This window comes from Dinoponera quadriceps, unplaced genomic scaffold (genome assembly GCF_001313825.1).
Source record: "Dinoponera quadriceps isolate SergipeBrazil2010 unplaced genomic scaffold, ASM131382v1 scaffold1308, whole genome shotgun sequence".
Lineage (NCBI taxonomy): Eukaryota > Metazoa > Arthropoda > Insecta > Hymenoptera > Formicidae > Dinoponera > Dinoponera quadriceps.
In genome coordinates this window covers 52554-77358 of record NW_014555613.1, presented here as the reverse complement: position 1 = coordinate 77358, position 24805 = coordinate 52554, and the positions used below count along the sequence as shown (strand labels likewise).

The 24805-nt window shown below is 37.5% G+C and overlaps 1 protein-coding gene and 1 pseudogene across 1 annotated transcript; one reads left to right on the top strand and one right to left on the bottom strand.

Moving 5' to 3' along the window:
* Nucleotides 1-205: 205 nt before the first annotated feature.
* LOC106744796 lies at nt 206-2759 on the bottom strand (annotated as a pseudogene).
* A 14331-nt stretch (nt 2760-17090) lies between these two features.
* On the top strand, nt 17091-24050 carry LOC106744795 (gastrin-releasing peptide receptor-like). Its single transcript, XM_014619833.1, has 6 exons — nt 17091-17435; nt 19509-19701; nt 21207-21340; nt 21514-21687; nt 22082-22332; nt 23032-24050. The coding sequence occupies exons 1-6, from the start codon at nt 17091-17093 to the stop codon at nt 23336-23338; spliced, it is 1404 nt and encodes a 467-aa protein (XP_014475319.1). The 3' UTR covers nt 23339-24050.
* Nucleotides 24051-24805: the final 755 nt, after the last annotated feature.

The following is a 24805-nucleotide window of genomic DNA, read 5'->3' as shown; positions in this document are numbered from 1 at the left end:
AATTTTTAACAAGTTTTAATTTTTAATCAATGATGTAATCACCCTCGTTATCAACAACCTTTTGCCATCTAGTGTGTAAATTTTTAATGTCGGATCGATAAAAATCAATTGATTTTTTAGCAAAATATCTGGAGATGGCATTTTGGGCATCATCCAAATTTTCAAATTTTTTGCCACTTAGAAAATGTTGAAGCGATCGGAATAAATGGAAAACCGATGGCGCAATATCGGGCGAGTATGGTGGATGAGGCAATACCTCCCAACCCAATTCATTAATTTTTTCCAGGGTTCGTCTTGCGCAGTGCGGTCTTGCATTATCGTGTTGCAGAATAACGCCTTTTCTGTTGACAATCACTGGGTACTTTTCAATTAAAGATTAATTTACTCGATCCAATTGTTCACAGTAAAGGTCTGCATTTACAGTTTGTCCATGTTTCAGCACTTCAAAATGAACGACCCCGCGAATACTCCACCAAACACACAAAAGCGCCTTTTTGGTGTGTAAACCTGGCTTAGCTGTACTTTGTGGCGATTCATTCGGAGAGAGCCACTGCCTTTTGCGTTTTGGATTATCATAGAGGACCCATTTTTCATCTCCAATGATCAAGCGATCAAAAAACGCTTCTGTATTGTGCCGCTGAAGCAATAAGTTGCATATGGTGGATCGGTTAGCTTTGTTTTTTTCGGACAGATTATGCAGGATCCAAACACCTGCTCTGCTTACTTTATCAATCTGCTGCAAATGTTCTTGGATGGCCGACTAAAGTTGGTTAAAAGTGTTTGACAGTTCCTCGATTGTCTGACACGGATTTGCTTCCACTTCCGCCCTTAACATGTCATTGTCTAAAGTTGTTGCTTTTCCTGATCGGTACGTGTCAGAAAGATCAAAATTACCGGATGTGAACTTAGAAAATCACCTTTGGCATTTACGAACGTCTAATGCACTTAGATAAACATCGCAAATGTTTTTGGTAGCAACTGTTGCGTTACTACCCTTGCGAAACTCAAAAAGCATACAATACCGGATATGTACCTCTTCTGGTATTTGGTTGGCCATTTCACCATAAATTGCAAAAAAAAATTTAAGATTTAATTATTGACAAGTAAACAAGTCACTCTAACTTAAAATGTCTTTGGCACGACTTTGAAGTACACAATGAGCTGATAAATGACAAACGAATTTCGACATGCGCAGAAACGATATTACTTTCCGGTCCTCCTAATACTTCGAAATCAAGACAATCTCTTGCGTCATTCGTTTCACTAGGTTCCCACTCCCATCGCTTTCGCTGGTAACTTTATACCTGACATGACAACAAAGTAAATATGAAAAGAATTTGCTTTTTTCCCAAATTAAAAATACGTCACTTGCAAACGAGGCGTTATACGCTCGATGTCATGTATACTGTACCATTCCCTCCCCCCATTTCACACAGGAAAATACATACTGCATTCAAGTAAATATTTTAGTTTCAAATATTTCATAATTTTACATATCCGCAAATATCATAAGTTCATCATAAGCATCCAATATTTTTATTCAAAATACATATGTACATATATTTTGAATCCTAATAGGTTTGATACTTCAATCAAGAATATTAAATTAAAACACTAAAACTAAGAATTTCGGTTTATTTATTTCAATTAACCAAATTTAACTTTCTTTTTTAACAAAGTTTATAATATTCCTGAAAAGAGAACAAATTCTTCTTTTGAATCAATAGTAATTAGCTTTTCTAATATTTATAATAAATATATTTTAATACTATTATATTACACCGAGAAAATATTTTTTGTTCAACACAGCTATTACTTAAAGAAAGAAAAATAAATTGAATAATTGCTTTTTTCGCAGTACAAGTAATATTTTTACCTGTGTAGATGGAGAGCCGTACGATTTGCAGCGTTGTGCATAACATATATAAAGTTGAAAATATAGACAGAAGTAATATTAATTATAATCCTATATGTACATGTACAAGGTTAAAAATTGTATAATAGTAAAAAGTATGAATTTAGAGAATTTAGGGACACAGCATACTTGATACTGACTATGCGTATGAAGTGCTATTCATTCTTTCAATTTGACGATATTCATATTGATCACGATGATTTCGGCATGTTGATTGCAATACGATTATTGTACATTCTGATTATATTAGCTCTAATTATTTTAATAAAATCTTAAATAGCGAGCGGCCCTACGTGTTCGCATGGCTATGTTGAGGATTATTACAATCCTTGTATACGTTATCCAAGTATATAAGTGCGGTGCACTGAAGACCGCACAATCTTCGAAATAACAAAACATACGTAGGTTTATATCGCGCGCTCGCATAAAGAGCGGAAATATCATTATAGTCTTGGGTCATTCCTCACGCTGAAGAAATAAACTGAAATATTCACGAAATGTTGCAAACAAATATATGAAGGATATGCAACGTTAACTCGGAATATCAAAATAAAAGATTTTTTAATACAATTAAACGTTATAATAACTTTAGCTTTATGTAAGTTATTACCTCCGGCGGGGAGACGTATGTAAGCGTTTTTATGAATTTTTAGGATAATTATCATCTCACAGAGTAGCTAGAAGTAAGAAGTACGTAATTTTTCCGCAGGAAATTTCTCCGCGAGGAATTTGCTACAAGCCCGACATGTAAATTTCGCGTCATTAAAAGTGCTCTTACTGCGCATTCCGCCAGCTCAGAATTCACGATTAATCCCGCTTTTTGAATTATTTCTTCCGAAGGCATTTCATTCACCCGAATAAATCTAAACGCACGTTTATAAGGGGCGTTAGGTCATATAAAACTTTTAGTTCAATTTTTTTTCACATACTTTATGCTTTCGGCGTCATATGGTCACGATCGTGTACGCTCCTATTGCCTCCACCCGTGAACCTGTAATAAAGTGTGTATAAAAAATACGCGTCCCTTATCTCGAGCCTGTCTGCAACGTATTCGTGACTCATAAAAATCAAAGCGAGATAACGGCGAAAATCTCACCGTGAATTCGTCTTCCTTTCGGCCGTATCGTTCACAAGCGCGACATGTCGAGAGACGCTGATGTCTTATTCGAGAAGTAAGGTCTTCGGCCGGGTAACCTGTAGCAGGCCGAAGACGTGCTGAAGAGGCTGTGAAAGCTTTTACTCGTGACGCGAAAGGCGGCCGATGAGCGCTCGGGCGAATGTGCTTAAAGGGTAGCTGAAGGATAACGCAAGGCATAACGGTCGACAGAGAGCGGGTACTTTTGTAATTTTACGGCGACCCCAGGAGAGGCACCGCCAGCAGGTTTATGTCGGTCCCCTCGAGGGAGAAACTCACGGCCGGCGACTTATACCCGCCTGACCTATGCCACCGTGCAAATACGTTAACGCGCTGTTCCTCGGCGCTCGAGGGAGAGATTATGAAAAAATTGGCGCTCTGCGCCAATGCGGGACGGCTATCGCTGGTGTGCGCTCGTCCACGTTTTGCGCTTTGCTATCTCTCCGCGATGTGCGAAACGCTTCTAATTAAACCGTTCATTATACGCATGCCAATTAGTCAGGCGTAGGTTTTAATGGTGACACATAAGCCTCGCGGCCGACTTAATTATATTAAAACGCGTTCATACCAGAACACGGACCGAATGAGCAGTTTAGTTGGAATTATATACAGGTGGAATCATATATAGATCGTTTATTTAAATAAAAGATTTCGATATGAAACATGCATTTTTAGAAAGATACAAGCAGTTAAAATATGTGTAGCCGATACTCATAATCAGATTTTATATTTAACATCGTCTTAAGTTCATCTCTAGATATTGTGCGGGTCATTTCATTGGCTGCAAAATAACTGAAGATGAACGGAAGACGATATTAAATGTAAGATCTGACTATGATTACCGGCCTATGGATGATACTTTAGACGATTTAAAGTGAAATAATTGCTTTCAACTATGTAAAGAAAATGAAATGTACACAATTCAATTCCTTTGAAAGTAATATTTTTGCATACGAATACAATATCTATACAATATAATAATTTTTGAACAGAAATATATCATTTAGAAGAAAAGAGAAATGAAACAGTACGAGTATCACACTCTCCATGTATTTATCTTACGTGAATATTAAAAATGAAAGGCAGTTTTTTAGATTTGTTTAAAAAATTTATTTTGATATATAGTGAACTTAGTTGCATATAATTCTCAAGATCATAATTCTCATGATCTATGGAACTTATTAGGTATTCTTTTGAAAAAGAGCATAACTTTACAAAAATCATAACCTTAAAAAATGCAAACAAAGTGACGTTAAACAATTTTAAATGAATTAACTCACAAGACTCTATGAAATATATTTCAAAAACTCTTATAATACAATTCTCTATTCAAATAAAATCAATAAGAAATATTTACTTTTATATATAAAGTAGGTATTTTTTATGGTGTGCAAAGTGAGTATACGAATAAGTATAGTAAAAAGTTGGAACACTTATTCGTATTCACCCTATATATAAAAATATTGAATGTTAATATGGGTTTAGCTTAGTTTATTGTTACATTTGTTTTTTATTCTTAGTATTAATAACGACAATTAATCTAATTATTTATTTTATTAGTTTAATTATTATCTTGTTATTAATAATAATAATTAGTAATTAGTCTATACAAACATTTCTGAACGCATAAGACAGGCATAGATACATTTGCTTATTAATATACTTCCACTTGGATATTCGAGCCACTATAGGACGTGCGTGGGATATTTCATGGGAAAGTTCCCGAGAATCGCAGATTGTAAAATCAACTCGTTTTCAGTGAAAAATATAATATTTGCACCGCGGACGAAAAGGGGCTGGCGGATACGTCGGAAGAATCTTTCGTATTTGTTTCATTCAGGCTATGTTATAATTATACACATGATTACATATGAGAGAATAGAGAAGGACAAAGAGACGAGCAACGTTATATTCCAGTGACACAGTCGTTTAATGAGAGTTTAATGAATTAGAGCACATGTTATATTTCTGTGACAAGAGAGTATATAAACCAAATGCCGAAATATTTTCATAAAAATATTCGTTGTCAAAACGCGCAGCTCGTCAACAACCTTTCGATCTCGTGCGTTAAGCATTTAAGTTCCGTACCACGTCGATATAAATATTCACACAGTAAAATCGCAATTTTTCTCCCCAAAATTCACCAAAAAATATATTCTTACCGTAGATACATGTTTTCTCCCGAACGCTCGGTCACAATATTCACAACATTTGGATTCATACGCGTACGTCGGGAGTGTCTTTATGTATTTTACGTTAAGATAATAAAGAAATCAAATAAACGATAGATAATGAAACAGCTTTGGGAGAGAGTGAGATTCGCAGGGGAAACTACGTCATAGTGTAAAATATGATAAGGTCCGCGCTCATATATGCCAAATTAAAACTTTTGTGTGCGAAATTACGCACACTTGTTGCACTTCGTGATTGCTTCGCGGGGAGACCATTTGCGGAACGTAAGATGTAACAAAGTTTTTAATTACTTTAACAAGCTTACGGATAGGTTCAACGTAAACGCGCTTTTATATGCGCGCAATTCCGCTTTGTGTTCTCATTATACGCGAATACAAACGATTCTGATAAATATTGCCACCTATCGCGGGAATATGAATCGATAAGCGAGCACAGAACAAATCCGGCAAAGCAGCTTAGAAAAGTCATCAGGCATCAGAGATAACGAGTACCCAGAATGAGAATATGATACGATTATGAATGCGCGAGCGCTATTTATGTATAACATTCCTATCATGTTTGTCACGTATAATTTAAATGTATTCTATGTAAACTCTTCCTTGGAATGCCGCCTCCGCTCGTCACGTTGTGTCGCCTCGGAAACGTGAGAAATTGCTGCCTCGCACAATATCATTTAATTTGACAAATTTGCGTCGAAAATCCACGAAGGTATTTAGAAAATGTGCGATGTTATAAAATAACGAGTGATCAAACGGGAACTTGGGATCGATGTCCGATGATCGATCGTGTCCGTTCACAATGAACGATTAAAGAATCACACTAAGGAAGAAAAGCGTTTCAAACTTCTTCTTGGAATATTTTCCGTATTTTCTAGAATATTAATCCGGCTCTTAAAGAGAGCTGTTAAGAATATTTATTGCTGCAAGAAAAGAGCATTGGAAATAGTCGTATATCACAGCACGCCTATATTTGGGGTGACGTCGGAAGGGTGGCAGACTTATAGTTATCGTTTCAATAAAAAATTTCGAAGATTCGGGACGGAGAATGGACAATGCTCGAGTGTCCGAATGAGGCGCATGAATTATTTTCTCACGCGTACTACAGCAGACGAATCGTCGCGTTATTCTTTCGTAAACTTCTCGATCTCTTTGACTTTCTCGCCGTCGAGAATTGTCGCCTGTCGTTCCACCGATTGATCAGCAGAAAACGAAACGTGTCGCGTATTAAATATCTTTTTTCCCCTCTTTTCTTTGTAACGGTATGTAGGTTTCATTTGCTGCGGTGAGCAACTCAAAACCACGGCGAGCTCGTTCCCCCCATCGTTACGGACTGTGTGTACCTTCGAGAAGGACGATCGATATTTTTCAACTTTATTGCCGCCAATCGTGCAGCCGGAATAATCTGTGGTATTCGTGAGAAACTGTCACGCCGGCAAATCCCAGTGTGCCGCTGGCAGAGGCTCCGTTATATTATATAAAAGTTACTGCAAGTGCACGAGCTATCGGCATTTTACAGGCGTTGCATTGTGTCAGCGTATGTAAAGATGACACGAGCGCGCCGAGGATGATTATCCTGTAAATCCCACCACAATTTTAAATGGTATTACGTATCAGGGCTCAGGCAATCCGGCGGTGGTAACGGACGGTATCGTGCTGATTATGCCCGCGGATGAGAGATTATGAGAGGAGTAAATGCAATTTGCATTTTGCAAGGTGTTCTCGCGAGCCGTGCGAATGCACATACACCGCACACATCCGTGTGGCGAAATAGAAAGTTAATATTTGCGTTCTTCAGCTTTTTTAATACGCTTCGCTTGCCAAGAAGTGTGAAACCGAGTAATTCCTAGATCTTTCACATCTCTCTACATTTGCGCGAACGTATGCACCGAATGGCTCTGTCGTTTCACATATAGATCGTATGAATCTCTTTCAATTGTACTGTTGTCACATACACGTGCGCGCTCAGCACTGATGATAACTCTCATACGTAAAAACTGTTAACACCCATATAGAAATCATATACACTCAGCCAGTACTGAGATTGCGGTGAAATTCCGATTCGAAGTGTCGAATATTCAGTGGCGATATTAAGGCATTCTTTTATAAGTTTATTGCATTTGCTAAAAAAGGAAACCTTATAATTTTATTTAACTATGTAAATAATAAAATGTTAATTTTTAGGGTGCGAAATTAAAGACAGATAAATATATATATTTTGCCAGAAAATTATTTTTCTCCGTGCACCAGTATCAAATAAGTATTAGCATTTAGTAATGTTCACTACAAATTAATACTGAGCCAATACCTGGCTAGCAGTTATTTCCTACTTGGGTACGTTCGCTATCGCAGTTCACTTATAAAACCCTCCTCGCTCTCTCTTTTTTTATGTAATTGTGTATAATAAATCAGACTTAGTTTATATGCGCATAAAAAGAGAAATTATTACCAGATGTCTATTGCAATCTCTCGTGAAAAATCGGTTAAGATTATTAGTTGGAAATTATTAAACGTGTTATTATTAAATATATTGAAATTATTAGCCCGAAAATATGCACCGCAAATGAGACAATATTTGAATTTTACGCATTGAACGACAATTACTATTCTATTCAAGCACAGTTTTTTGTAAACAGCTATTTCGGATTTAGTGTGACGATGAATTCAAAATACGCGTCCGACCAATGTAGAGTCATTCGTGACGAACAACGCCGAATTAGCTTGTCGAAAAGCTGCCCGATGTTATTTAAGATGGTTTCCGCAAACATATATTCCCTCTCGCAATGCGGGGACCAAATATCGCGGCAAAATCCATCAAGTACCGACCATGAATGTGTGCACACTATGTTTCCGTGTACACACGCGCGTAATCTCTTGTATTTCTCCTATAGCCGCAACGTTTCGCGAAGTTTGCTGGCGCGTTCTAAATGTCGCCGCGCATCACCGAACGCATGTAGCCGCTTATACGCATCATTGCGGCGGACGTGTGTGATACGTGTGGACTAATAAATACGTTTCAGATGGATCGCGGATGTGTGTAAAACGTACAGCTGGCCAATGGCGATTCCCTGCCGCCGTCACGTGTAAACGTGCCGTGAAATATTTATAACCTCGCCATGAAATATTTATGCCGATGTTAATTATCGCTGATGCTAATTAAGCATTTATTAGCTATATACACAGGGCACGTATTAAAGACAGAAAGAGAGAGAGAGAGAGAGAGAGTATGTATGTGTGTGTGTTTTTTATTAGACGTCCTGGGATAAATCCCTTCAAGCACATTTACATGGAAAAAATTTTGAAGCAGTCGACAAGCAAGTAACCGTAGAGATAACATAAGTATAAAAATGCAAACTAACGTATGAAAATGACGTATAGTAATAACTAAGTAAAGAAAATGATATGCAATACTAAGTTTAGAAGAAAAATATAAATACATAAGTATAAAGATTTAAACTATTGATAGACATTGCGATAAATAACTAACTAAAGAAAGAAAATTACATGCAGTTATGGAGAGAAGGGTTGATTGGTACACACTTTCTTTTACATATTTTTTACGAGGAAGTTATAAACGGAATACAGATCGCAAAAGAATTTTTTAATAAATGTATGTTTATATTACACAAAAATATTTTTTAATTCAACGGTATAATTTGTTTTCTTGCATCAATAAGAAATATTAGATGATAATACTTGTAACAACCAACCTCATATTTGGGATAAGTTGATACAGATACCGAAGTAAGTTATGACAGAAATAACTTTTTGTAAATTACAATGTATGAAATAAAGAGAAATGAAAGAACAGTAAATGTATAACTTAACTTTTATTAATAATTGTATAATAATAAGAGAAAAAATTTGGATATCAAGTAGACATATTGTAATAATAAGAGAAAACATTTGAATATGAAATAGACACATTTAGGAAGAAGTCTGATTTTTGCAGGGTTTATCATTTTATTTCTTATTTTTGTAGTAAGCTCCAGTAATAATAAAGATTTTGTTTGCTTATATATATGCTTATATATTCTGTACATGTATGTACAGAAAAAGAGAAAGAAAGAGAGAGAAAGTGTACACGCGCGCAATGCAGTTTATCAATGCTCAGTCGACTTATTATTTGAATCGGTCATAGTTTCATTGTTCTTACCGGTGAAAATACAATGCGAGGCGAACAAAAAATATGTTGGTATGAAAATCATCTAAAAATACACAGCCATTGCACGGAATATATCGATCCTCGGCCTCGGTCTCGTCTCGTGAGCTTGGACGATAAACTCTCGGTTCTATCTTCGTCGTCTAATGTGCCGAGTGTCGGTTCGAAGTCTGCGGACGGAAGCGGAATCACTTTATAACTGTTACGCGACGTCTCAAACATACACGGTCGAATATGCATATTTCGCCGGAGTTGTGCATACAGATAATTGTATTCGTGCCGTAACTGCGCGAGCGCGGCAATTTCGGCGGGCCCTTCCGTGTGCGCGCGGCACGACGCGTATAATTAATACAGGTTCTGATATTCTCATTCATCGCGTGCCGCGATTCGAGGTGGACGTATTTGCCGTCGACACTTTACTGGCGCTGACGGCTATTGTTTCTCAGGGTGACACTTTATGCACAACGATTGTTGCTTCACTTACATATATATTATGTGATCAACGTTGCGGCTATCGACGGAAATATATACCAAATGTTCATTGACGAGTTTATAATTGCTAATTAAAGTTGTTGTTCGATTGAAATGCCCGTTAAAGCAGTATGCGCGTGAAATTCACTACAAAATAAGTTGCCATGTCGCTATGCAGTACAGTCATGTATACTGTACTATTCTCTAGAAGACTTTTCCAAACCTGTGTGAACTGCGATTCATCTTTTAAGCATTTTTTATGGCAAACATCGTGACCCACTTAGCTTTAATGGGTACGAAAAAGCGGGAGGGATGATAAAGTGATTATTTATATATATCATTTCGTAATATGTCGATACGTTACGAGGATACGCAACAAATCCGCACCTAGCTTAAGTTCATAAAACTACACGAAGCAAGGAAGTGTAATATTTAACACTCTAAAACTTTTCGCGGCTTATCAAAAATCGGCTCGCAACTCACTGGGTGGGCCCATATTTTAAGATCCTTTACTTTAGACGAAAAGTTACACAATTTTTATACCTTATTCATGACGCATAAGATGAAAAATTGCAGAAGTAACTCGAGTTATAATGATTCTAATTATAATAGTTTCGATCTTATATACACGCGTGAAAGATAAGAAATCATGTAATACAGAAGTTTTAATCTAAAAAAATGGTAGAACATACATGACGTCGACTGTACAGCGTATCTCATTTGTACTCGTAGACTTCGGTCCGGCTGTAATATTCCACGTTGAATAACATACATTCGGATTATTTTTTCGGGTGCCCGGTTTAGCGAGGGAAACGCAAAATTTGCAAGAAAAATAAGCTTCAACTGTGCGGATTCCTATGTTTCATGACGTGTACCTTGAATTGGGGAAAATTAGTTTCTCTTCAGTGTCTATGTATTTCCCGTACGCGAATATGCTGTACACATTTGTCGACCTATGCTTAATCGAAGCCAACTGGCGGCTCAAAAGTAATTCTGTTTATACCATTAGAGTCTCCTTCACTGGAACGTTAATTAAGCTCCAGTCATTGAAAGCGTGAACTTTTTCACCCACGAAAGTTACGGAGACCGCCAAGACGGCGTCGGTCGCGCCGTTGCGGTGGTATAGGTAGTTGAGTTATTACGAGGTCAGGTAGATCGTAAATGGAGGGAAATCACCCGAGGCTGACGAAAAGAAATTTCTTTAGCTCTTGTATCGATCGAACGCAAGCGCGAACAGTTTGCGGCGCGGCAAATTTGTCTAATGTTTTTTTGGAACGAGCGTCGGTATGATTTGATAAATGTGACAACTCGACGATTCAATATTTCCCTTCAAGGCAATCGTTCTGTTTTCTTCTATTTCTCTTCCCTGAGGAACAGACAGCAAGGCATACATAGCGAAGACGCGAAATGGTCGATTAAACGCAATACCGAGATGGTCGACCTCGCAGAGCGAGGTGTCAATATGTGGTCTTAAAGAAGAAGAGAAAATATTTCTGAAGTATAGAAATCGGGCGAAAACGAGTCACCGAGTGTTTCATATGTCAAAATATTGTCAGAGCGCGGGAATGTTTCGCCGGTTTCGATATCGATCCGGTATCTCGAGACATCGATGTTACGGTACGTTTAAGTGACAATATTTCCCATTCAGTCCTGTATCTGACGATAAAGTGTAGATACCGAGACTGTGAATTAAAGTGTAGGGGTAAGAACGGAAACGTAACTTCCAGTGATGATCGCTCGTTACAAGATAGACGGTGACGAAAACGGTAAGAACCGGCGGCAAGTTCCGTTGGGCCATGTGCTGGGCTCTGATTATTTTCTCGACCCAATTAACGGCCACCATTTGATTCACGATACTGCCCCAAGAGGGCAAACGGTTAAAACGATCCCCGTCATAGGTCGTTAAAATGTTTACGACGCCAGCCGAAGTTTCGCGTTTTACACGGCGGAGCATTCTTCAATTCCGCAAGGGGACATGGCAACGACGGATATTTCGCGATTGTCGAAGAAGCCATTGCTTCGTCATGGAAAGATTCGCAGAGGTTTTCTACACGCGACACGATGACAGCAGTTTAAAGGAGTCTGCGATTTGTTACGTCACATTCAATCCGCGCTCTCTCTCTCTCTCTCTCTCTCTCTCTCTCTCTCTCTCTCTCTCTGCGTGGCCCGGAAAAATATTTATCCACGAAACGAGAAAAGTTATTTTAGTAAATTTTTTTTATTTTAACAAGTTTTTCCTAATAAATATCTCATAAAGGAGATTATACATATTGTTTCATCGCTTTAAGCAAAAAAATCGAATAATCTGTTGATTGCGAATTATTATAAGATAATTGAGGAAATCTGCAATGATTTTCTCGCAATACTTTGAACTTGAACTCGAATTCATTAGTCATTCTCCTTTCGTCTAAATATTGGATTAGACCTTGTCGAGATCTCATCGACATATAATTCTCTGCTATCGTAATACAAACTAACTATACTCGCGTCACGGTCAGACCAGTCGCACTAATAATATTCCGGCCTTACGTTTCCTTTGATATCGGCATATAAATCGGTACTAATGTATAAGACGCACGGACAGATATTTTTATAATGTAATTACAATCCAACACGGGAAGGTTTAAAAGAAGAGTCACATTTAACGCAATTATGTTCTTCTAAAGGAAGAGTGAAATCGATGCGAAGCGGAAATTATAGCGAAACAAGTAACGAGTATATAGGAAGTTTAATTAAACGTATACGTACATAAAAAAGAGAAAAGAGAAGAAGAAAAGAAAGGAAATTTCACCTCAGTGGGAACAAACGTTTTCCGATACTTTATATAAAAGACACTGTCAAATTTATTACGAGCGCAACGGATGAAACTTTTACGGTACTTCCGCGTTTCTTTTCGCTAAGTTCGCGTTGGTAAATATCTGAGCATACTTTCGCTTTAAACCGTTTGCTTAGTCATGTCATTTCTCGCAAAGATCACCGGGTGATCTCGCAATTTAACTTAAGCTGCGGACTTTTTCCGATATCCACCTTACATGCATCGAATCGAATGAACCTTTCGCCATTCAATCGCGAGACTCGCTCACACGAATCTTCCACGCTATAAAAGGACACTTTTCCTCGGGGATATTTAGCGACAGGTAAGTCAAAGCGGGAGGGACGTATTCGTGTGTATTCGTACGCGTCGATTGGTTGCGAGGGTGGTCCATAATAGTCATGGAAATTCGAGACCAAATATACAGGAGCGATATTCTTTGCAGTCCGATACTGTGCTGCTTTTAGGAATTCCACGTCGAATCGCATGGCGTAGGAATTATCTAGTTTCTCTACTGTGCGAATTCATCAGCTCGTAATTTGCCCGCGATCTGCCGCTCTCGTTTTCTCTAATCCGTCCATTAGTTGCACGTGAGAATCGGTAATGCAATCACTGCAGTGCCGTCAATTCGTGCAATCGAATGGTGACGCGCGAATCAACTACGTTTGCTGTATTTCCGTTCTCCTTGCATGGAAAAAAATTAACTCCCGCAGCTAAAAGCTAGGTCTGATAATAAAATTTCAGTTGTATTATATGGACAGCTAAAGCGAAATGTTTTATGGACGATATCCTTGTGATTTATACTTGTATAATATATGCTTATGTTCCTCACAAAACATTGTAATGACATATTCACTGGCAGACATTAAAAACAACGCAACAAAAGGTGATATGCAACGCGAATATCGAAGATTCTTATCATACACGCAATAACTTTGTTACAGGCAACAGAATGAAACGAAATTTCTGGCAATTATTTCTTTTATACTTTGAAAAAATAAAGTACATTCCACATCAAAATAAATCGTTAATATTGTTAGTATAATAAAAAAATCATTATTATGTATGAAAGGAAATAATTAATATTTGCCAATTATAATTGAAATTGAAAAAAATAAATTAAGGCACAAATTTGAGACGCAAGTCTTAGAAGAAAGATTCTAAGTTTTCTTCTGCTCAGTAACTCGGGTCAACTCTCATGAATACTGGCATTTGAACCGTTACCTTTTTTTTGACTATTTTTATATAACTTTTATCTAAACACTTGATATAAAAATAGTCAGATGATGGATAATCTTTTTGAATTGGAGCCGTGTTTATAGGACATTTCGTACTTTAATTTATATCAGAAACATTCTTCTTTCAGTTTGAACAATATGTCACGTAACATCCTATATATTTGTCATATGTGGGAAAATTCAAGAAATATAAAATGGACAGATCTAGAAAATAACTTTGCAAGTTTACCACTCAATTTCGAAATTCGTATTGGTCGTGCGTGGAAGGCCACTACGAATTCGAGTTTTAATTCAACCCTTATTGACAATCGCGTCGCCATACAGTCGCGGTATGACGCTGCCGACGGCAAAATAGAAGTGTAATAGCATTAATGACATTTCGGCACCTCTATTAAGTGGTACATTTGCCTGTCATAAAATCATTGTGCCCCAGTGTATCTGGCCTTGTTTACGATCTTTAAATTCAGATCCAATTTACAAATAACGAGCTGCAGATCTTGCTATCATACACACACACACACACGCGCGCGCGCGCGCGCGCACGCACACGCACATACATGTGTTGATGGAACAAAATATTGTTCGTCATAACACGTACGTAAGAGATCCCGCGCGATCTGAAGATATTAAACGTGTATAAATACGCACAACAGGTACGTGATATTACGTTCGTGAAGGAACAAAGGAAAAGATCGTGAAATGTCAACGTTAAATATAAACAGGTTTATCTCGAGAGCTGCGAGACGAGGATTCAAAGGGCGAAACTTTTTTGATTGACGCTCGACGTAAGGTTCCCATGCCTTTCTTACGCAATTTCTCCGCGCAACACGCCACTTTTATGTCGGATATCCTTTCTATCATAAAGCTATACATAGTTCGCGATAGAATTGCGAGCAAAAGGCGAAGAAGCGAGTGATATATAGTGATATATATATATATATATAGAAGTGGAGGAAAAATTTGCGAGGGCGCGATGGCTTGCGGTCAGCTAAAGTTTTCGAAGCGGGAGGGTGTACAGGGCGTGATTTATTAACTCCATGATCGGAAAGTTTTCGATACATTTCACATATTGTAATCTCATCTATAATGAGTGATAGTTTCTCGCGTGTAACTTAATTATTTTCTTCTTCCATCTTCTCTCTTTCAAAGAATACCGAAAAACTGTTATACGTTTCCTAATCCAATTTTACATAACAATCGATTCGATTTCCTTTCATCGGAAATCGCGATGTGTCGAAAGTGCAAAAGGTTCGGCAGTTCGTCAATCGTTATCGCGGATGTGCACGACGGACGTGCAGACACACACGTATTATTACTTGACTGATGCCGCTGCGCACAGTGTCGGTGCTATTTCTCTGTGTCGTCGCGTAAAACGTTTCGATTAACGGCTAACGAGATATCGATGGAAGATTGCGCCCATGCGTCGCGACATTCGGCGATTCGCGCGATGTTCATTTAACATTTGAAGCTGCACAACAAATTGCGGGATAAAGTGCAAATCTATTGTAATTTTCAGAACAACACTTAGTCACGATTATTTGGTGTACGTGATAAACGCATCGGCGGTAGAACATTTCGTTGCAAATGTCCGAACTGTAATTCACCGATAATCGAGATTATTTACTGACCACTGATTTGACATGTTTGAATATAATCATAATTTAGAGTGCGTATCTGGTTCACGGATAAATACTGCGTTAGCTAGTGCATACACGGTGTTACATTAACACTTCCCGCAAACGCAACGTATTATAGCAACGATGAAGTGTGGCATTACGCGAGTTTATTGCAACTTTCATCATTTTAGGCGCTTATAATTCGTTTAGAATATCACTTTAACATATTTTTTGCAAATTTCGAACGTTTAATATTTAACACGTTAGCTGCCAACGTCGCACATACCAGTGACGAATCAATCTCTCACATGGAGAAAAATAATATTGTGTAGTGAAGCCATCGTTGCTATTATATATTCGTTGCGACAGCGACAAAATTAAATTCAATTTAAATTTTGGCATAATTAAATTAACGAATTATTTGTAATTATTTGTAATTGTGGAAAAATAGTTTTGTTGTCAGAATAGAAAACATTCTGCCGAGTGGATTTACCTCCTTTTAGAACATGTTAGTTTGCTGTTAGAGCAAAATAGTGTTTTTCTACATTTACTAGTTGTTAGCACTCAATTCTTATGGCAAAATAATTTGTACATTTAACAAAATAATGTAACAAATGGCAATTATTACTCTTAATAAAACCTTTTTGTTGTTCACATATTATAATTAATACTTAACTGACTTTGGATTTTTCGCATTTTCCGTACTTTTCACATTTTTACGTACTGATTAGATAGATCTTTAAAATTATGTAAACATTCTATCTTTAAAAAAATGTCTAACCAAGAGATACAAAGAGATACAAAGGGAAATATAGCGCGTATGATATTGCCAAATCTTTACAGGTTAGCATATATTTCAATCGCTATCAGAAATTGTAACTTTATATGTCAATTTCTAAAAAACTAGATGGTCAAAGATCTTGAAAATCTTTTAATAATATTTCTGCACATCTCTTTATCGTCTTCTCATTTTTCATTATAACCGTAAGAGTTTGATCGCTAGCATTAAAAACGTGATATCTGAAGATTTTCATACCTGTGATACATAAAAATTGTGTAAATAGTGATGCTAACTTTGATTTCAATTACCTCAGCTTCGATATAGTCAATTTTTTTCTAATTTTGCATTATATAGATGTTGTCTCTATTAACATGCTATTTAAATTTAAAAAGGTTTCAAAAAAATTAATTTACGAATCAACTACCCAAAGAGCAGGGTAGCGAACGCGTTGAAGCTTATTCGCGGTATCGGTGGCATTATTTCTCGAATATCATCTCGAATGTGTTTGCGCTGCAAGAACAGACTTTTTTTTCGTGTCAGCGCCCGGCGAGATATGCGCCCGGTGTTAAGCAAACCTGTTTTCGGGCTTTCTTTATAAAAGTTATTCTAACACTCCTCTTTATTTTACAGCTGCCGCGTGTAACTGTCGCCGGGAGGCTTTGTAACTGGGACGACAGGAGGAAGGGGATCAAAATGCAAAGAGAGTCATATTTTCGTTAACGGACGAAAAAGCATATCTCGAGAAGAACTCTCGAATCGGGACGGTCGATCATGTCCTGGCCATACGCGACGAGTGTCCCACCGTCCTCCTCGTTCACGGTATTGATGGTGACAGCACGGACGACACTGTCGGCAGTAACGTCAAATTACACGACAGCCAACTTTAGTAACGACGTAATCGGCGACGTCGTAACGAGAGAGGCCAACGATAAGGAGGAGGAATACATACCTTACAGTGATCGGCCTGAGACGTACATCGTGCCGATCGTTTTACTCCTGATCATGGTGATCGGTCTCACCGGGAACGGCGTACTCGCCCTCACGATCCTGCGACACGCCAATATGAGGAACGTACCCAACACGTACGTTCTGTCGCTGGCGCTCGGGGATTTATTGGCACGTAATGTTTGGACTCATTTTACCGAAAATCCGACATAACATAGCTTGTTTCGTCTTTACGTTAGCATCGCTTCTCTCCGTCAATTGAGCTCGCCAATGTTTGAGATTCCGATAAATAGAAAGAAAACGTCAAAACTGACATAAGTATGAACAACCGGCATACCCATTTTTCTCGATTGTAAAATAGCGAACTGTAACGGACAGAACTTGAATTTCGTTTACTTTGTACAATAAGTGGAACAGAAGTAGCAGTTTCTGTTTGCAAATGCGTACAAATGTAAAAATAATGTAATTTCAATGCTTTTATTTTAATAATTTTCTATAGGTATCATAGGTATGTCGGTTTTGGGGCCTAGTTTCTAAAAGCGTCAATCTTCAAACATCTTACAAAATAGTTATTTGTGAGTAAATATGTAATATTTTGGTAAAGCAACGTCGCTGGTTTGCAATCATGGACATAAATTTTTATTTTACGCCTTCAACGGGGCTTCAAAGTCTAAAAATAAAATGATATTGCGGTTTTAGTACTTTTCCTCTATTTGTGCAACCACGCGAACGCGTCTGTCAAAGAGGACAGTGTTTTAGTAAATGTTTGTTTGTTTTTTTCGCGTGTTCACCGTTGCTTGCGTTATCGCTTCTTACATCGGTATTTTTGTGAATTAAACATCGAGCAAACAAGTCATCGTTTCACATGTGAATTCAATATCGCGGAAAGGAGAATGCGGGGATAGGAAAATCACTGATAAATGGATGAAGTATAATTGCATAGAATGGCCACAGCCATTTGTCGAAATGCGAGATTTCGAATACAATCGAGAGCTTAACGTTAATATATTAAAGCATAATAATTCATGTTTGCGTAGACGACGATATCGTAAAATTTCTGACACGCATGCAAATACTTTTTTGAAAAGTGGCGGGAAATAGCGATATAAAACAAATTAAAAACACGCGTCTGAGAATATTCAGAGAACGAATAACATTGCATCCATCATGTTTAGCTCATTTATCATAGAGACAAATAAAATGTTAGGAAGTTTTGTCACGACGTCGCTTTCTAAACTTTTGACGAATAGCTTATTGTCGCGCTTCATCCTCATCCTCGCAAAATGCTTCTCGATGCCACGCGATACATCTTTTTCAATGTAAATGCATTCTGATCGGTGGATCGCCTAAAGTTTTTGCGCGTTCTATTAGGTTCAAGAGCGCGATCGATTTATTGGCTTCACCCGTGAAAAGGTGCGAAAATGTTCGCATTGCCGAGTGACACGTTACTTTAACGAGTACAATAGAGTAATTTGTCATTAGTTCAGGATACATCGTAAATCACTCTTTGCAAACGCATTTCGCAAACTGTTGTTTTCGGTTATTCTTAGCGCGTTTTGTTACACGTAGGAGAGCCAAATCGATCGGTTTCGGCGTAACGTCGGCGTGTAATACAGTAGCAGTAAGTCCGTTGATACTCGCTTCACCGTTTCGCGGTAAATCCTATATAATGCAGACGGACGTTCGTTGCACGTTTCTCTCTGCAGCGTCGTGCATACCAAAACCACAATGCTAAACACGGCATACAAGGTTCTTGGCCTCTAATATTAACTGTCTCGTATATCATTCCTGAAATTTCAAGTGACAGCTTCTCGATGTACCCTCAATCCTCGCTCATCTCTTCAGACTTATTGCTCTTTTCTCGTTTCATACAAATTGCTTATATTCTCATACGATGTGACACGTGCTGCGTGTGGCGATATGTTTTACGAACTACACGACGGGTATTCGCTGTCTTTTAACGGGAAGATATTTTAGGGAGAAATTGATGGATGCGATCGACTCTCCGCTCGTGCGAATATAATAACATTGCTGAGCGAGTTATCCGCGCGCGAATTTCGACCGCAGGTTTCAGTAGATGTTAACGCTACAAACTGAGTGTAAACGATGAGCCTTGACGTCTTTTCAATTGCAATAACCGAAAACGTCAACTAGTATCATGTGCAATTATGCAATTATATCCCTTCAATTATAATTTTCTTTTTCCTTCCGACTGACCACGTGGTTTTTCATTCTATTTTGCAGCTGATAGTAATAAGCGTCCCCTTCACCGCTATCGTCTACATTTTGGATTCCTGGCCTTTCGGGCTCTTACTATGCAAACTCGGCGAGTGCGTAAAGGACATTTCCATCGGAGTTTCCGTTTTCACGTTAACTGCTCTCTCGGCAGACAGATTTTTCGCCATTGTGGATCCCATGCGGAAATTACACGTCACAGGTATTCTACGAGTTCACTACTTCGACTCGCACAGGAAGCAGCCGCGCGAAACGGGAAATAAAAGTCAAATGAAGCTGCAAAAATTGCGAGCGGGAGTTTCCTTTCTCCATAGAAGATATAACGACGATCGGAATAACGATAACCTTTTTCAATAATTAAAACATGTGCGAGTGCATTTTAAACGAGCTCCAGAAAATTCCCGTTTATTCGAGTTGCGATGCATAAAAGTTAACGTTGAAGAACAACGATGAAGGTCCGTGACATTACTATTAGAAAGGGTTGTGATTATTATGATATGAAGAAGATCGTGTACGTGTATGTGTGTGTGCGCGCGCTAAATGTTTACAAATATTGCTTACAATATACAGCTTCGATACTATAGCAGGAGAATATCAATCAAATATCAATCATTATGTAATGTTGAAAAAATTATAAAAAAATAATCGTTTTCCGCGCTTTGATTTATTTTCGACTGGAACTGTTCGCGTTAAGCCGGCTCTACACAATGTGGCAAATGTAGACAAACGTCAAAAATTGTATTGATCACATATGTTATGTTATTTATGTTTATCATGATATATTATATTACATTGGTTACATTATCACATATGTTACATTCGTCCAACATACGTAATTAATATAATTTCCAACGTTTGCTTACGTTCGCCTATATCTCACACATTGTGTAGAGCTGGTTTGAGGCATATATTTGTTAATATATTATGCATATAGTCAGTTAAAAAATGGTTGTCACGCTCTTTTTTTAATAAATTTTGAACATATTGTCCCAATAAGAAAATTTGTTTCTTAATAATCCTCAAGAAACATATTTTCCTATTAGATATGACATGCGTTGCGAAACTTATCGAAAAAAAATGTTGCAACCTTTTCGTGACTGACTATACTCTCGATAGATGCACAGGAATGCGTTACTAAAGAAAATAATCGTGACGTCAGATTTTACCGTATTTTTCTGTATTGTTCTTATTTTTACGTACTGATTATAAATATTTCAAGTTACTTAATCATTATATCTTTAAAAAGATGCCTAATAAAGAAGCACTAAGGAAAAAAAAAAGCGTGTGCAATATTTGCCGAATCTTTACAGGTCAGCTACATATACTTCAACTAACAGAAATTATATATTATACATTTATATGTCAATTTCTTCTGAATTAGATAGTCAACGATTTTGTAAATTTTTACAATATTTCTACAAGTCCTTTTGACCGTATTTTTGTTTTTCATTAAACTGTAAAAGTAGTCTGGTGGTTAGAATTAAAAAAATAATATCGCAAATCGTTTTCAATATATGTAAATAGTGCTAACTTTGACTATAATTATCGCAACTTTGGTACGGCCATTCTTCTTCGTCTTCGCATACATGTAAATCGATTAACATTTAGCTTTTTTTAAAATTAATTTGAAAATTTGAAAAGATTCTAAAAAAAAATTAATTTACTGACTAATTAAATTATCATAAATTACTTGCTTACTTGTTCAAGGTAGCGGTAGACGAGCTACGCACTTCACCGTGATCGTCGCTGTGTTGATCTGGATCTTGGCTATAGTGTGCGCTATCCCGGCTTCCTTCTCGTATATCAGAGTCTTCAGGGTCAACCGAAATGTGAGCTTTAGTGTAAGTTCCTTCATCGTGCTCACAAAGATTCCTGTTTTAGACCGAGCATGTATAACTACTCGTGAATTCGGCCAGTATTACGGCGAGATTATCCAAGCGAACGATGTTCCTGCTCACGTAATGGAACATTATAATAACGTCTCTCTAACGATTTTGATATTGTACAACTGAAGGTGTGCTATCCGTTTCCCGAGGAATTTGGACCGAACTACCCGAAAGCGATACTGATATGTCGTTTTTTCATCTACTACATGATACCTCTCGGCATCATCGCCGTTTTTTATATGCTGATGGCTAGGCACCTCATGCACAGTACGAAAAATATACCTGGTGAGATGCAAGGCCAGGTAAGACGTCTGGAGTAATTGTTATCTCTCTGGCTATCACACAACTGTAAGAAATTGTCTATTTTACATATCATTATCTCAGCTTTGGTATGGTTAATCTCTTTTTTTAATTTTACATGCGTGTAGATAATGTTCCGATTAATATGCGATTGATAAGATTTTAAAAGATTCCCGAGAAAATAAATTTAACCATCTTAACAGTAACGTGTAAGAGCCAATAGAGGAAAAAAGCTTCTCTTGTCGAAGCCTTACTTTCCATTTCCTCGAGATTTTCTCTCATTATCGGTGCACGAGATCTCGGTCGAAGATTTATGAAATGATTGCAACCCTGAGTTGACTCGCACAGTAAACACTACGAACTTCTCTTCGCGCGCCCACGCACGTTTCATTTCAGGTAAAGCAAGTGCTAGCCCGTAAGAAAGTAGCGAAGATGGTAATGGCCTTCGTCATTATATTCGCCATTTGTTTCTTCCCGCAACACGTCTTCATGCTATGGTTTTACATTAATCCGACCGCGGAGGAAGACTACAACGCTTTCTGGCACTATTTCCGTATCTTGGGTTTCTGCCTCGCGTTCACCAACAGCTGCATCAACCCCATCGCTCTCTATTGCGTGAGTGGTACTTTCAGGAAGTACTTTGACAGGTGAGCTTAATGTTTTAAGTATATTATAGCAGCGACGCGAGCGATAATAGTTCAGAACAATGATGTACTATGGAGAGAAATATCTCTCTTCATTTCTCTCTCCAGAGACATAACCTTTAATAATTCCTCAATATATTTTATCACTAAATTTGAAAATGATTCTGCAAAAAAATTAAAAACACCACGATAATCTTTGCATTCTTTTGGTTTTTAAAATTTAACCGTCGCTAACGCGTTGCTCAATGTGTGAAAAATATATTGCGATCGCAAAAATTAGATCGAAACAACTTGGCGCGCGTTATATCCCAAGAATGCCTCCTGCATAAGAAGAGCAGAAATATTTACTGGAATTTAAATGCTCCGTAAAGGGGACAATGAATCTCGAGACGGGAATTTTTAATCGAGTTCTTATGCATTAAAAAATTTAATTATATTCCCTAGCTTAATGTCACGTGAAAGAAATATTTTAAGTTTGGAGAAACATTTAATCAAGGCCTGTCAAGACTTCGGAGACACGTTATTTTTCGTTTTTCTCAAATGCTCTGAGAATCAAATTATCCTCATCTCTTGAACTTTAAGAGTGAATCTCGTCGAAAATGACTTCTTGAACGCTAACCTAACTCAATAAATCAATTTCCATCGATATATCGATGTATCTATGCTAATTATGTTCACAAGCAACTTCGGAATTTGCATCAGATACCTGTTGTGCTGCGCCGTGAAGAAATTGCGGAGACGACAACGACGGTCGTCGGATCTGAGTTCTCGCGGTCGCGGGCAAAGTTTCTCGCTCGTCAGCTCGAGGAAGTACTTGAGCGAATCTCGTCGAGAACAACGAAGCATCATGCATCTCCCTATCATGGCAGACGTTAGAACGAACACCCCTATTAAGGAACAAGAAACTACTATTATTTTATCGGCATATCCGAACGGCAACGATGAGTCACTGAGACACCAACGAAATTCGATAGAACCAACCGTGCGCGATCGGTTAATCGTCTCTTGAAGAGAAGACATTGAACAGAAGCTATCGCATCTTCAGCGATTCACGTTTCTACAAACTATCCGTATAAAATAATTCTTACAGCAATCACCTTAATATTAACTAAGGGAATCTACGTTTTCAACAATATCCTCACGCGAGAGGACTCGCAAGCTCGAAGTTGCTGAAATACGACTCGTCCAGTCTCAGCAAAGAGAAAGTAATACTATTTTTCATACGCATTTAGCAGTTACACGTAATAGTCGAAGTTTTTTAATATTCGGACTTACTTGGTTATAGTATTAAGGTGAAATATGCGGTGAAGGTGACGCGTCGTTGGATCCGATGTAATACGATGCGAATGAGCTTTCGTCTCGAATTGTTTCGTGTATGTGATGTACGAGAGGAGTCTCGTTAAACAATGAGATATTATTAATATTAGCTAGTGTCAATTAGTGACATAAGCGATGTGTACTAAGCGTCGACTTCGTATGCATTTACGAAGAATTTTAATATATCGTCCGACCAAGAAATACTACATTCCGCCGAATAAGTTACAGTATTAGAATTTAGCTTCGAAACAAGAGAAAATTATAAAGAAATGTATTATTATACAGTCGTAAGATTGGCGCTTACACACGTGTTTGTAGAGAAAATAATAAACGGATAGAAGAAGCCAAAGGTATTATACGAATCGATAAGAGAACTTAACGTAATAAATAACTTAAGTCTACAGCACAATATTGATCTCGATTGTACACGAGAAGAACTCGTGATACTTAACCGACAACCGAGTTATATTTTTATGTTGTTTATCTATCAAATTAATTAGTGCAGACTTGTGTTAGTTTCTACTCAATATGTATAAAAACAGGGAATAGATATTAAAAATAATATTACTTGATAGTATAAATGTTAGTATACGTGTGCATAAAAAATAAAGAGTGCTGAAAAGTCGTATTATTTCCATAAATCAAAATATAATGTCGCAATGTGTTTTTCATTCTTGAAGAAAAAAGAACTTCTTATTGCGGAAATGGTATACAATCATTGTTTCTCCACTGGCAAGTACAAAGATGCGAGTTATTCGTTTCATTTGCACACTTTATTCACAATCGTCGGAAGGTTGAAAAAAGTCATTATGTTCAACGCTTATTTGAGTTGCGCCAAATTAAACAAATTGTATGTAATATGGAGTGCATTTCCGGTAACATCGATGAAAAAAGTAACTAATAACGAATCCAAATACGTTTGCTCCAATTCACCTGTCTTTTTGTTTTATTATTACATAACAAAATTAACGTCTCTACTATTGAAGCGACACTGTCGGAAATATTTTTAAAGAGAAATATATAATTTATTTTATCTTTCTTTCTTTATTGAAAGTTGAATTTTCATACTTAGACTATAGTACAAGAATGTATAAGGCAACATACTTCTATTTCAACATCCAAATATTTTAACATCCAAGATACCGTTGCTGCGCATAAC

Bases quoted from the DNA above. Each gene is read 5' to 3' on its own strand.
- LOC106744795 (XM_014619833.1), top strand. From the start codon at position 17,091: ATGTCCTGGCCATACGCGACGAGTGTCCCACCGTCCTCCTCGTTCACG. The intron at 17,436-19,508 runs GCACGTAATGTT...TCTATTTTGCAG, and splicing joins TGGCGCTCGGGGATTTATTG to CTGATAGTAATAAGCGTCCC. The intron at 21,341-21,513 runs GTAAGTTCCTTC...GTACAACTGAAG, and splicing joins ACCGAAATGTGAGCTTTAGT to GTGTGCTATCCGTTTCCCGA.